This window comes from Prionailurus viverrinus, unplaced genomic scaffold (genome assembly GCF_022837055.1).
Source record: "Prionailurus viverrinus isolate Anna unplaced genomic scaffold, UM_Priviv_1.0 scaffold_35, whole genome shotgun sequence".
In the NCBI taxonomy this organism is placed as follows: Eukaryota; Metazoa; Chordata; class Mammalia; order Carnivora; family Felidae; genus Prionailurus; species Prionailurus viverrinus.
Window position 1 is genome coordinate 7854485 of NW_025927605.1, and position 14503 is coordinate 7868987.

Here is a 14503-nt window from a genome sequence, read left to right on the forward strand (position 1 = left end):
GCGGGTCCTGTGGTTAAGTAGGTTTTTGATGACTGAGAGCAAGCCCTCCCTTTGTGTACGAAGTTGTAACTCCTGGGCACTTGGGAAGACACGCCGCACCCAACTGCATAAATGCCCCCCCCCCCCCCGGCTCCTGAGGGTCCACCGGCCACCTGGTGCTCAGTCGAGAAAGCGCTCTGGCCCAGGCCCGTACTCTGGCGTTGCTCTCACCCGACTGCTCTCACCCTCCGATCGCGGACGTAAAAACTCAAAATAGAATCACTCCACGGCTCTGGCGCAAGACAGGCCTCCGATCTCCTGCACTTTAAGAAACGTAGAGAGGGGCGCCTGGGTGGCGCAGTCGGTTAAGCGTCCGACTTCAGCCAGGTCACGATCTCGCGGCCCGTGAGTTCGAGCCCCGCGTCGGGCTCTGGGCTGATGGCTCAGAGCCTGGAGCCTGTTTCAGATTCTGTGTCTCCCTCTCTCTCTGCCCCTCCCCCGTTCATGCTCTGTCTCTCTCTGTCCCAAAAATAAATAAATGTTGAAAAAAAAAAAAAAAAAAGAAACGTAGAGAGCTGACTGAAGAGCAGAGTTAAGAGTGTTTCTTAGAAGAAGGAAGCAGTTCTCCCCAAGGAGGTACCTGGACATCATGAGCGGACTCAGTGCACTTCGGCAGACAGCTACAGTGCTGCTGACCCCCGGGCTGGGTCAGCGTGGGGCACGGACGGGGCTCAGGCACGCCACGGCAGGCACCCGATCGTTCTTGGACTCTGATGGCCCCCTTATCCCGCTCAGGGAGTAAGGACAAGCCGCGGTCTAGTCTCCTGAGGGGTGGCCTACTACAGTGGTCAATACGTGGACCCCCATCCTGCCTCGTCCCCGTGCGCTACGTGGTCACTTTACTCCTCTGGGCTTCAGTTTTGCTGTTAAATGGGGAGAATAAGAGATGTTATAAGATGGAGGGAAGAGAGCATATATTCTACAGAACTCCTGGTCCAGTCACACCAGTCAAGCATGTACTCATGTTTTAAACTTTTTATTTGGAAATAATCTCAAGCTCACAGATGCCAGCACACGAACAGCAATATGGGACCCCCACATAACCTTTACCCAGATTCACCTTCTGTCAGACCCTGGCCCCACCTGCTTTTGCCATTCGCTTTCTGTCACGTGCCCTTTTTCACATGCACACACTTACTCGACACCTACGTGGTCACTCACGCTCCAGACACACTCACATTCAGATAAACACACATACCGTCCTTTGTTGGGTCTTTGGGTGGTGTTCTGTTTGAAAACAAGGACGTATCGGAGGGTGGAAGGTTCGAGATGAAATGGAAGCCAGGGGGCCCTGGCTACTTGGTGGTGGGTCCACTGCTCCTCTCCCTTCTCCCTGCCTCCAATGCAAACAGCTAGGGCTCAAGTGCCCTGGCTTAGGGATGAACTCATATATGGACAGGGACAAGAAAGAGTACCTGATACAGAAAATAGTCGGTTACTCGTTTCTTTAAACAACAAAACCCACAAAAAAACAACAACAAAGCAGTTATATGAACCATGGAAATAGTTTTATTATACAGAATTGTTTTCGATAATATTTGTCATAATGGGATTCTCCCTTACGAAGTTGAGAAGCACTGCAGGTCGGCATACGGCTATCGGAACATTCAAGAATTTTACACAAAGTCTAGTTTCGTGAGAGAGGTCAGGAGGGAAGAGCTGCCCGTCACCCTCTCGGGAGAGGCCAGGTGACCTCTGTGAAGCAGGCCAGGCAGTTCTCCGTGACACCAAGCCCCTAGATGATGGAGCTTTCTCCTGAGTTCCAGTCCCCGATATTCCCCTTTACTGCGCGCACGCTGGTCTCATCAAGGCACTACCACATGTCACAGTGACTCTACTCCCATGTAACCTGAAGCTAGGAAGAGGAGACGCACTCAAATAGAGTGTGGCGGGGAGGGGGGTGGTTTGCACCAGGGATCCCCTCCCTGTAAGGAAGACTAAGCTGTCATCATGGTACCATGCCACCCGCCCCTGCCCCCCGCCGAAGGAATGCACCACCTGCACTTATTCCCAGGTGCTCTGTGGGGTTCCAAGCAGTCACATATAAGAAAGACGCCCTTTCCCATAGGCTCTATCTTGGGGGTCTCTCCCTGACATGGCCCCAAGCTCTCCAGGACTGTGACCCCACAAAGGCAGGAAAACCCTGCCTGCCTCCTGGGTCTATCTGTCCCTGGTTAGCTTCGCGTTCCGCGCGGAAATGGTGCCACTATCCTATCACGCGTTTACTACACTGACCACCACCTCCCAACGGGCCACACCAAACGGACAGGCGCTTATGGGGTGCCCAAGGAACGAACAAGCCTCTTTGCCGTCCCTTTTCCTTTCCAATTCTCTTTGGGTCGACCGAACGAGCGGATTTCCACTCCTGGGCTCCAGGCATACACGCAGAAGGGAAACAAAGGCTGGGCGTGTGCGGGGGAGGCAGCAGAGGGTGCCAACCTGGGAGGAAATTCACAACGGGTTCTCCACACAGATGTGGGAAGAGCCCTGAGATCAGGAGCAACAGGGCTTTATTAGTCACGTGGTCTGGGGCAAGTCACTTCCTTTCTGGGCCTCGGTGACTTATCTGCGAAAACAAGTAAATGCCACCTGCACCTACGGGGCTGGGAAAAAAAAAAAAAAAAAAAAAAAAAAAAGGCTAGCGCTACTTATACGCTCAAACTTCCCTGAACAAGACAAAAACTTGTTGGGATTCACCGACTTTGCTTTCCGTGTGAAGTAGCTGCTTTCGTCTTCTCCTGTGAACACAGAACCACCCAGGCCCGAGGTTCCAGTGAGAAAGAGCCCAGATGCTGCTCTCGGCAGTGAGAGGTGCACACGCCACACGGGTGCGCGGCTCATACCGCCTTCTTCACAATCTCTAAATCCGGACTGGGTAATCCCGTGAGAAAGCTCTCTGGTTGCATCCCCTCCATCTCGCCAAAGGGCATCGAGCTCCACCCTCAACCCCAGTTGGTCTGTCATATCTGATGGGTATGAGTTACAAAGACAATCCCCAGACAGAGGCCGTGTGGCAGGTTTACGGCCAGCTCGCAGGTGTGGGGCAGGGAGCACACGTGTTATGGGCGCCCGTTCTCTCCAAGCCGTGTGGGCGATCAAACACGTACCGAGCACAGAAAACTCTTCAAGGGAAGGCAGTAGTGTGTGGGGCAGGGAGGAGGAGAAGGGAGGTCGAGGTAACAGAAGCTGTCTCTCCTTCCTCTCAATCACAATCTTACTCTGTCCAAAGTTACCCGCCCCCCACCCCCCAGCAGGGCAGGTGCATAAAACCATTTTCACTAAGCCGCCAGGCCCATGGTTGGCAACTTGAAAGGCAGAGGAACACAGTCTCCATGGATGACGGTGCATGTGTCCAGGGCTCGGAGAAGGATGACGGGCATCTCTTTCGAGCATTTCCCCGCTTGCTGGGGGCCTGGGGGGCACAGGAGAAGCGGGATGGTGTCTGGCTTGGGAGAGGGGGACTCCCAGCCTGATCACACCTCTAGGGGAAGCCTGAACCCCGCCCCACCCCCACCCCGGGCCCACAGCCAGTTCTGCTCCCTAGCCTAGAAAGGCCAGCGATTCACACTTTGTTTTTCCGCTTCCCTTTGCTATACATTATAACACTACTAGGAATGTGGTGTAAATCCACCTGGAATGAAAGGGTACCCAGTATTCATCTTGGTTTCCTTGGCCTGTCACCCATAGCCACTTCTAAGCCTAAATAAAGCCAGGTAGTCTGGCTTTTTTTTTTTTTTTTTTCACGGAATCATAACAAAATCCTAAACGTTGGCTGTTTTCATGGATCGACCTGGTAACTAACTGCCCAAGCTCACCCTCTGGCTTTAAGTACGAAGGGAAGGGAACCTACAGGCCTAGCAATGACATCCATGGAAATGCCACGTCTTTGCCACCAGCTGGGCTTCAAGCCCAATGACCAGGATGAATAGGAGACCAGTGATTTAAAGAGAGAGAGAACACTAACACTTCGGGGAGGTGGGGGGGGGGGGGGGGGTTGCCTTGGAAGTAGCTGCAGAGAGGTATTATAAAGGGGGCACAGTGTGTGGGGACCAGAAGTGGGAAAAACCATTTCAAATGAGCCTGGGGGAAGTGTGGCTCACTCTCCCCACCCCTGCTGCCTTTCCAGCAACTCAATCCAACAAGTATTTATTGAACACGACACTCCCCATCTGCCCTGGCCCTCCCTCTGCAAAAACACTCAAATCTGTTCAAGCTGCAGGGTGAGTTCCATTGCACTTGAACTTGAAACATGAGGTGCCTACCTTTTAAAAAGGCAGGCACACAATTTGCAGCACGGGCTGAAGGGCCTAAAGAGATCTGAGAAAGTGAAGAGACACAGCTGACCAGACAGGGCCACACCAATGCCACTTTTGAAAGGGAAGGGAAGAGAGGAGAGTAAACGCTTAATTCAACCTTAGGGAGAATAACACATTGGCCAATTAAAAAAAAAAAAAACTTACTAGAAATATCCCAGTAATTCTCTAATTAACCCTACCTAACACTAAATATTCCTTTATTCTATGCCTCCTCCTGCCTGGCTTTGTACTTTATTCACTTGTGGACGTGTTAGTAATTTGCTCTTGGAGTCTTATGGTTAATCGTACCTTTGCCTCTTAAGGAGGTGAGACCACAAGGCTCTCGTGCATGTTTTCATTTAGGATCAGATGACGGGGGATTCAGGTAACAGAGCTGGGGGTAGACTGGGCCTGCGCTGATTAACATAGTCCCCTCCACCTCCAAAAGCCACCCTCCATTTGCAAGATAGGGAGTTCAGGGCCCGAGAAGAGGCACCCCAAACTTATAACTCTGCCCTGCCAAATATTGCCCGTTCTCTAAGAAGCCACATTCGGGCAGCCACACAGAAGATTCCACTGCCCCTGATCACAGGCCTGCTGCTTCAGATCAACCAAAGCCCCCAGAGGAATCTTCCCAGGCCTCCCCCAGCCTCCCACCCTTTTTATTAGGGAGCCGGAAGTAACAATTGTTCATGCGCACGCAATGCTGAGCTCAAGGCACTCCATCTAGGGCTCGTGAGCAGGGCAGGGTAAGTATCCGTCTGCACAGAGCCCAGACTTCAGTTCCAGGGTCCTCAAGGGCTGGAGCTAAAAGATTCCCTATCATGAAACACTTTGATAGCATTCTTCTCAGTTCGTTAAATGCACCCTTGATTGGCTGTAGCCTTCTGACACAGTGAAAGTGAACCGAGGCTCATTCGGGCCTGAGGACAAACATTTAAGACTCCCGAGTTGAGCACGCAGCTTTGTAGTGACCCTGAGGAAGAGGTGTGGAGGAGCGAAGCAAAGCGCCTGGGAAGAGTTTTCAAAACCAGGAGGTTTGGTGGGGACCATGAGCTGGAGGCCTGAGCGCGGGCAGCCGGCGGTAGAGAAACTCCCTCCATACAGCTGTTCCCAAGAACAACGAGCCCTTCACAAGCTCCTCACCGCTGGAGAGGAATTGGAGCACGGATAATTTATAACTTCAAATATAATCCAAAACTCTTTTCTCTCAGAGATCAGGATTTGGTTTTGACCTAACAATGTGAATAGATGCGGCTCGTGTTTGGTTAATTCATAACCCTGCAAACCAAATAATGGAGCCCTCTGTGAAGATTCAACTCAGGCAGGGGGAAAAGTGGCCCAAGTCTCCCACTCATCTTTTGGCGGCTTCCACTCCTCCCGGCTCCTGTTCTATCCACCTCAAAGTGGGGTAAAACTTACTAACAACCCAAGAAGGGACTGTCCACTCTCACTCAACCAACGTGCTGGTAGGTACCCACCTTCTCTCTAGATTGGGAAGGAGACACAGGTTTTCCCCTTGCAGCCCCTTGAGAGGGCTCCAAACTGCCTGTAGAATAAGGGTAAGCCCAGGTACGACTAGGAAAGCATTTGGGCAGGTGTCAAACAGCACTTGATAAATGGGATTGTGTCAGCCAGATTGAAACAGCAGACCTGCCCCTACAACATATCACACTTTGAAGTGTGAATCCTTATGGCACAAAGGCTCTATGTGAGAAGCGTAAAAACCCAGAGGAGGATGCTCGCTTTGTTTTCCTTTTTTAAAAAGTAATCTCGACACCCAACGTGGGGCTCGATTTCACAACCCAGAGATCAAGAGTCACGCGCTCCACCAACTGAGCCAGCCAGGAGCCCCGAGGACGCCTGATTTCTAACACTTCCATTAAGACCAGGGAATACACTGAGTGATGTATATAGAATGGTTGAACCATCTTGTACAGCTGAAACTAATATAACGCTGTATGTTAATTACACTTTCACGAGAAAAGGAGTAAGATCAAGGAAGAGCGTGGCCGTGGTGCCCATGACACCGTTCGATATAAGGTAGCCAAAAATACAGGTAAAGTGTTCTCCGCTATTAAAGCCCCCCCCAACCACTTTGGCAAAACTCATGTGGCCACCGCAACTGGAAGGTTTCCGATCCCACCCCAAATTTTCTGGAGATCTGGCTGCACTTGGAACCAGAGAGAAGCATGTCCTCTTACCACCACACCCCACTTTTGTTCTCACCCCTCCTCCACTGACCTCAGATGGTTTAAAGTATCCTAGCTCTGCGTTACGTGAGCGGGGAACTTCCCATATGCAGAATCCTTCGCGATCCAAAACACCAAAGAGCACTTTGACCCACACTCCTTTGCGTACCAGAGGGATAAAGCAGTGAGGCAACCGTGGCCCCCAAATTTCAAGGATGCCGTCACCGGTGATATCATTTAAGAGAGACTTCCAGCAGTGCGTTTTGCTGACCGTGTGCCTGGTGTGGGCAAAGCTGTCAAAAGCAAGTACGCAGCATCAGGCTAAGCGGTGTTTAACGCTTCCCAGACAGAAGCTGCCTCCATCCCAGAGTTTTCAAGAACAGCTGGAGCTCTTGAAGGATTTCAAGTGCACCCCCAGGCTTCATTATAGCAAGGTGGCTCCTTGGCATAGAAGAATTGGGATTGCTTCTGGTACCAGGGTCCAGAAGGACCAGGAATTGATGAGGGCTGTCTCTCAAGGTCCCTAATAAGGGACCTCCTTTATGTGATTCCAGACCTATCTAAACACCCATCCCCCAAGGACTAAGTTTCCAAAGCACTGCAAGGAAAAGAGTTTAATAATTACCGATAGCATTTCTAATAACAATGCGGCCTTATATTCACTGATACGGCCATCCAGGAGAACCAAGTGGACATTTGAAGTAAACCCATCCTACGTCCCCGTGGGGAAGCCAGCATTTTAGGGCAGCCATGACTACCGCCGGCTGTTCAGAAAGAGAAAAGGGGTGGAGAAAAATCCCCAACAGGAGATAAACCTAAAGTAATTTCCAATGGAGTTGAAACGCGTTCACTGCAGTTGTTTCCGAGGGGGATACGAAGGGAGGGGGTACACATTTGCCTAACAGTCAAGCTTTTATGTAAATCCAAATTAGTTTATGTCCACTGAACACATGCCACCTGAAGACGGCGGCGGGGCGGGCGGGCAGTGGAGGGTAGAGAGCCTCGATTCACACGTGCTGATCTCCCACAAAGACTGAGAACTGACTAGAGGCAGATGACCCCCGCCCCCCGCCTTTTCTTTTCGCGTAAAATGAGTGGGAATATAGGCTTGTTACCTTTCTTTACCCTCTTAGAATTTTCTGACAACAGTATACGCTACATGTATTGAAACTGATCTTTATATAGGAATAATGGTAAGGAACATTGTCTAAGACAAAGGTATCCCAATTTTTCCTACAAAGTGCTATGGTAGTAAATATTTTAAGCTTTGTGAGCCTTATGGTCTCGATCACAACTAGTCAACTCTGTCACCATGGTGCAAAAGCAGCCACAGACAACACTAAAGAAAGGAGCACGGCTGTGTTCCAATAAAACTTTATTTACAAAAACAGGCAGAGGCCTGGATTTGGCTGCAGGCCATACTTGCCAACCCTTGGTTGAAGAAGGTTCTGATGGGCACAGGAGGTACACAGGCGACACTTGGCTCCCCCAGCACCTAGCTGGCCCCAGTAATTCTTCTCCGCTAGAGAAGAATTTGCAAAGCTGGATTAAACATTATCTTCATTCTAGAGATATGAAGACAGAGACACTAAGCAGGATAGGGAAGACTGAAACCCAGAACGGTTCACCTCCTAGTCCCGTTTGGTCCATCAGGGGTCGTGGAAGAACATAAAAGTCAGCAGCCTCCAGCTGACATGAGAAGCAAACGAGAATTTAATTAGAGGGGGAACTGCCATAAGAAATGTATCTTGGGTTGCTATTCCCCACTGGTTGATCTTAGCTTTCTTAGAGTTGACCTTCATTTTCCTCTGGGCTTTCTTTTGCCTTCCGCGCTGCTAGCCCAGGCTCAGAAAAGAAGGAAGCCGTTCCTCACTTTATGAAGACATTCCTTATGGATGAATGGCCACAGAAGGTAAATCCTGTTCTTTACATCGTCACCCTGTGTTACAAGGTCTAACATATCTCGTCAGGAACACAACAGGGTGTGTGGGAGAGAGATAACTGCACAGCCCTGAACGCTACGTCACCTCGAGGTGGGAAACAAACAGTGATGACACCTGATTATCCCGGAAACCCAGGCCCAGCTCACGTGCCCGTTTTCCACAGTTGGGTCCCAGAGCCCTGTTTAGAAAGCTCATTTTAAAAGATGAGGGAACACAAGCGCAGGAGGAGGCCCTGAAATTCTGAAACCTGCAGTACTGGTTTCAGACCAATATAGGTTTGCTCTTTGAAGCCTGAAAGACAATGGGTTTTGGCCAACACTGCTCTCACCTTGGCTAGGTGGAGGGAAGGGTGACGATCAGCAGCGGCAAACACTGATGGCACCTTCTGCTAGTAAATGGCAGAGCCCGGATCGTAAATGCAGGAATTCTGGCACCCAAAGCCAGGAGGATTCTCTTAAGGGTTTATGAATGCAAGGCGTTTCCTCCTATCACACATACCCTACTGGCCTAGAGGAAACCATTTCTGCCACCTCTCAAGTGCAAGATATGGAAACAATCTGAACGCACATAGACGGTAAAGTTAACACGCAGAAGACCTAATGTGCTCCTAAACCAAAGGCCATACACGTTTCCCTTAACGTCTACTCACAAAGAAGTCCACAGGCTCAGACCACTCCTTCCTTCTACCTTTCCTCTGTCCTGCCTCGCTGAAAATCTATACATAATGCCACTAGATACCAGATAATTGCCTCATGAATGCCTCTGGGGTACGAACAGGTGCAGAATTTACCCATCAGCCCAAATCCATACACAAGAAGCCACTCAACGCGCCCTAAACCGCGCAAAAAGTTACGCAGAACTCTAGCTTCCTATGGTTTTTACCAGGATCTTAGGGCCCGTGGCCTTATAAAAAGAGGCCATGCAAAGAACCCGGGTATCCAAACCTACACTCTTCTTTCCACAGCATCCACCAGTGCTTCTGCCTTCAGTGTTAAGTTCTGTGGTAGACACAAAATAACCGCTCTTAAAATACGATCGCTACCAGATTTCCAGCTCCTGCATAGGCAGGCTTTCTGTGGATGTCTACTAAAAGTGACTAAGGCTCTGGTGCTTGCTGTTCTACTAACTTCCCTGGACTCCAGGGAAGTCCAAACAAAACCAACAGGTTTGTAATCTTGTGGTTTGCTTTGTGGCTCAAGATAGGCATGAGTTTGGGCATTGCCCTGCTCTACGCTACCAGATTCTAGGCATACTTTTTACTAGTTGGTCACCATCTTGCTGCCAGATTTGCCCAAGTTTTCTGTGTTCCAAGATGCAGTGTTAACATTCACGCTGCCCATCCAAAGAGACTTGGACTTTCAACTTCAGAGACCCTCTTAATCCCGTTCCTATCTAGAAAGGCACTGTAGAAAAGCAACTATGGTTTCAGGAGGGGGGAGTGTGGCAATGAGGCTTAGTAATCACAAAAAGCTCAAGAAACTCTGGTGTAGAGAATGTCATTAACCATTAGACGGCAGAGACCATGACTTCTGTACGTTCGGTAGACTCTGAGGCTTTGGAAGTGTGCAGTGATCTTTTTCACATCTGGTGTGAATCAAGTGCAAGCCTCACTTTCCACTTATTGCCAACCTCCTCATGTAAGTGGGTTCCTTTCCCCATTCCTAACTGCCTGCCTTTGTGGGGGATCCATCACAGCTTTGAGTGTGAAAGCAAGGTTAATCTTGCTCCTCCCTAGCTTCCCCACACCCACCACACCAAGCTGCTCTTAAGGCACCGTCTCAGTGCTGTTCAGAAAATGGGGGTATTTGCCACACTGTACTTGACTGTAGCCCTCACCCCACTGCCACGTTGGCTGGCAATGCCTGGGACAAAAACAGCCTTGGTGGGGGTAGGAGGGAATGGCAGGGGGCAAACTGCCCAGGCTCTACACACACACACACACACACACACACACACACACACACACACACACGATGCTTGGAATGAGACAGCCATATTAAGCAGGTCAATGATCTGGGAGCATACAACTTGTGGGCCACACCAAGAGGAATGTAGGGAAATCGGAGCGGAGCGTTTGTACGGTAGTGAACGCCGTTAAACTAACTTATTCCAACGGCTCGGATGAAACCAGCTCCGGGAGGTGGCATAAAGGGAAGTGCACGTGAAGGGCTGGGGAAAGGAACTCCAGAGCTGTGGAGCGGGATGCCGGGGCCAAACTCAAGTTGGAGAAGTAACACATGGCTCCACGGGGCTCTCCTCCATGCCCTTCCCCCTCCCGGTGCAGACGTCCAGCGCCCACCGGCTCCTCGCTCCAGCGCCAGCCTGCACAGGGCGCCCCCTTCACGCGCCACTCATTCCTTCCTCACACCTCGCTGCCACCCCTGCGTCTTCCACTCACCCCCACACGACACCTCTGCCCACTTTTCGGTTACGCCCCCAAAGCCAGCCTCCGTCTGCCATGTCCCTCCCCTCACCTCCCGGCCCCGACTCCCCGCACACTCTGTCCCAGCGGTGGACCCCAGCGTTCACCGCTCCTCGCTCTCGCCGCCCTCGCAGACTTTGCGCGACCCCCTTTCTCTCCCCTCGCCCCCGTCCACTTCCCCCTCACGCTTCTCCCCACACCCCTCCCCCCCGTCACGCGCCCCCCCTCCCCCAACGACTCCTCCCCCCGGTACCCGCTCCAGGCCCGGCTCACCTGCGCGGCCACCCCCGTCCCGGCGCTGGTGCGGCTGCTGCAGCTGGAAGGGGACCGTGGCCCTGAGCGGCTGCAGCCCAGCCCGGGGGGAGCCGACGGGGGCTGGGGGAGAGCAACCCCGCCGGAGCCCCCCGGCCCCTCCGCGCCCCGGCCCCCAGGGACCTCCGCCTCTGCCGCCCGCTGCGGCCCCCGCCATCGCCCGCCCGACAGCCTGCCTGCCTCGGCCCCACAGCGAGCCCCACACAGCCCCCCAACCCCCGCTGCGGCTGCTTATCTGCCCTGCGGGGCGGAGACCGGCCCCCTCAGCCCAGAGCTCTCATTGGCCCGCATATCCCCAGACCCCTCCTCCCAACCAATTCGCGGCTTGTTCTTCCCTTTCTAGAGGATGATTGGTCGATATGCCTAGCGATCCAACCCTAGACCCCACCCTCATCCCACCCCCTCCCGCTTTCCTCTGCCCGAGGGGCCGCTGATTGGTCCGTCCGGAAGAGGGCTGGTTCTCCAGTGCCACCAATGAGAAGACGCAGAAAAGGGGAGCGTCACACCCAGTCCCAGGTAGTATGCAAATACTCTGTCACGTGACGTCAGGCTAAGCGGGGGCGGGGCCGGGTGTAAGATGGAATCAAATACTAGTGAAATCATTATGGGGGGTAGGGAGGAGTGTCAAACTTCCAGCAATTGAGCCCGGCAAGCACCAAGAAAGCGATAAGTTCAAAAAGCATTACTTTTGATTTAACCTAAAAATACGAGTTTTGAGTCCTCATAGGATCGCAGTGCTGCTTCCAAGCTCCAGAGTAAGAGTCTACACATTAATACAAAGTTTGCATATATTTGCATGCGATTTGCATTATATTCGTGCACTTAATGGCTACCGTGCCTCATGTGACACCCACATTTGTCTTTCTCCACGTTTCCAAGTCCCTAGCTGGTGTGGGTCCAACCCCCTCCCCCCCCCCCCCCGCAAAAAAAAGCAGCTGCTAGCCTGTAAATTATATTGAGACTGAAAAGGAGCCGGGAATTTCCCTTCAGAGCCGTCCATTCCAAGTCTAACTCAGCAGAGTGGAAGGAACAAAGTGAGAAACTTGCCCAAATTTGCACAGTGACTCCATTAGCAAATCCTGGTCTTCCCAGTTCTGTGCTCTCTGACCTACAAGCCAAAATGAGATGAGACGGTCCCCGAAGAGGATGCATGCTTTTGTAAAAATCAATGCTATAATATATATGAGGATATTTGGGAAGGAAACAGCATTTCAGTTACTATTAAAAACTATTACTCGTCAAAAGAAAAAAATATTACACTTGGTATTTATTAACTTTTTTGTTCTATATATGGAAAAAGCAAAAGGCAATGAACCCTGGATTGTCTGCGATAAGGGACCACACAAATAATTGGATAATTCCCTCCAGATTTATATTTAGCTATGAATTCTATTTTTGATCTTGCTACAGATTTATCTTTCTATTTCTGTTTTTGCCCACTTTAATGTTAAAATGAAGGTATTCCCTGAAGCCATACTAGCTAATCAGAGAAAAGGAGGTAATCTGGGAGCATCCTGCAAGGCAAGGAGAGGTCATTCTGTGATTATGCGTTGAAAACAGATAATACCCAAAGTGGAAATTCAAGAGTTGGTTGAATACTAAAATCAGTTTACATACACAGAACAAACTGAGGCAATGGAACATCCGGAAGCATGGTTTTCTTTGCAAAAAGTATACTCTAGCAGAGTTGAAGGGTGTACTTCAAGATCTGGCATTTGAAATCTTTTTTATTGGCTGGGAAACGCTGTAATCCTTTTCCATGAGGAAGACAACTTTAACACAGGCAGATAGAAATGAACAAAAATTGATGAACTGATAAAAAAAAATCAGAGTCTTTATAAACTTAACTCAGTGTTTTAAAAAGTGTCTTGCAACCTATAATATTCCTCAATTGCAATTAGTTCCAAGTCTTCATATTCTTTTTATCTTTTTTTTTTTTTTTTTTTTTTTTTTTACATTCTCATGACAATCTGGAAGAAGAAAACCATAGATTTTTATTAGGGAGCGAGTAAGGAAACTGAGGGCCAAAAAGGTGAGTCCTTTTGATTTCTAGCTCAGATTTGTATCAGATCTTATGGAACCGCCCTGTCCCACATCTCCATTAACAAAATCAGTAATGGTAGCAGCTAACATTCACTGAGTTTCCTTCTCTATGTCAGGTACATGGTAAGTACTGTGTGTCCATTCTCTCGTTTAATGCTTGTTATCACCCCTGTGAGATGGGTATCATCTCTGATTCAGTGAAGTTTCAGAAAGAAATAGCATGCCCAAGGTTACTCAGGCAGCCTGACTCTGCAGTTGAACTATTCTTGTAAAACTTTCTCATGAACACAGATGGATTACTGCTTATCTTTTACATAAAGAGTCTCCAAAGATGCAAATTTGGGTGAGATGTTCAAATCAACATTTTCCTACTACTTTATAGCTTTCACATACATCATCTCATTTAATTTTCACCACACCCCTGTAAAGCGGGAAAAAAAATGCAGACATTCTGTCCCTATTTTACAGGGACGAACCTGAACCTGATTCTCAGTAGCAGTTGTTCAGAGAATAGAGCGCTCTTGATATTCCTTGGTACCTGGGGGACTAACTCTGAGTTTCCAGGTAAATGTCTAAGTCACAGGTATTAGATGACTTGTTCAAGATCATTCACTCGGTAAATGGCGGACCTGGGACTTACATCACAGGTCGTTTGACTCCAAATTCAAGTACTTTCCCAACCAACTCAACTTCTAGACCACTGGCTGACCTAACAGCCAAAGGATGGTGAGAACCAAAGGGTGGCCAGTTGGTCTCTTGAAATCTGTTCTCGCCTGACAACATATCCCATTTCTGGACCCCTCAACAAGTAAATTCTCAGACAGTTTTAGGAGATGATGAGTGATTTTTATTGGTTGAGCCACACAGGATGTGTTAGAGGTTAAAGCCCTGGGATGAGGAAGCTTGAAATACTTTGGGCAGGTGGCTTCCTTTCTCTATGCAAGCATCACCTCTGCTCTATTAACCTCGAAGAGTTGTTCTAAAGATAAAATGGCACAGTATTGGAAGATGCATTCTTCCCTTGGAGAGAAGGGTAATGTGGGCAGTCTCAAGGACGTGGTGTTTAACTTTTGTTCTAAAGCCGAGGTACCAGAAAATGAGGGCCCGGACAGTGGAAGAAGAGCCAGCGGAGATGGTGTAGCTGGAGAATTGGATCTTCTGAGGCCAGAGAGTCATGGTGCTTCTTGATAAGTTGTTGGCAGACGACATTCAAGCTGACCTAGCTGAAGGAGTGAGAAGGCAGGCATAGGAGATCCC

The 14503-nt window shown here is 49.9% G+C and overlaps 1 protein-coding gene across 1 annotated transcript in view; it reads right to left on the reverse strand.

The window, feature by feature from the left end:
• FAM117A (family with sequence similarity 117 member A) overlaps positions 1–11383 on the reverse strand; it is a 43761-nt gene extending 32378 nt beyond the window's left edge. Inside the window, exon 1 of the mRNA XM_047845557.1 lies at positions 11165–11383. Coding sequence (XP_047701513.1) covers positions 11165–11360 — 196 coding nt within the window. The 5' untranslated portion in view covers positions 11361–11383. The remainder of the gene's footprint in view (positions 1–11164) is intronic.
• Between the last annotated feature and the right edge of the window lie 3120 nt (positions 11384–14503).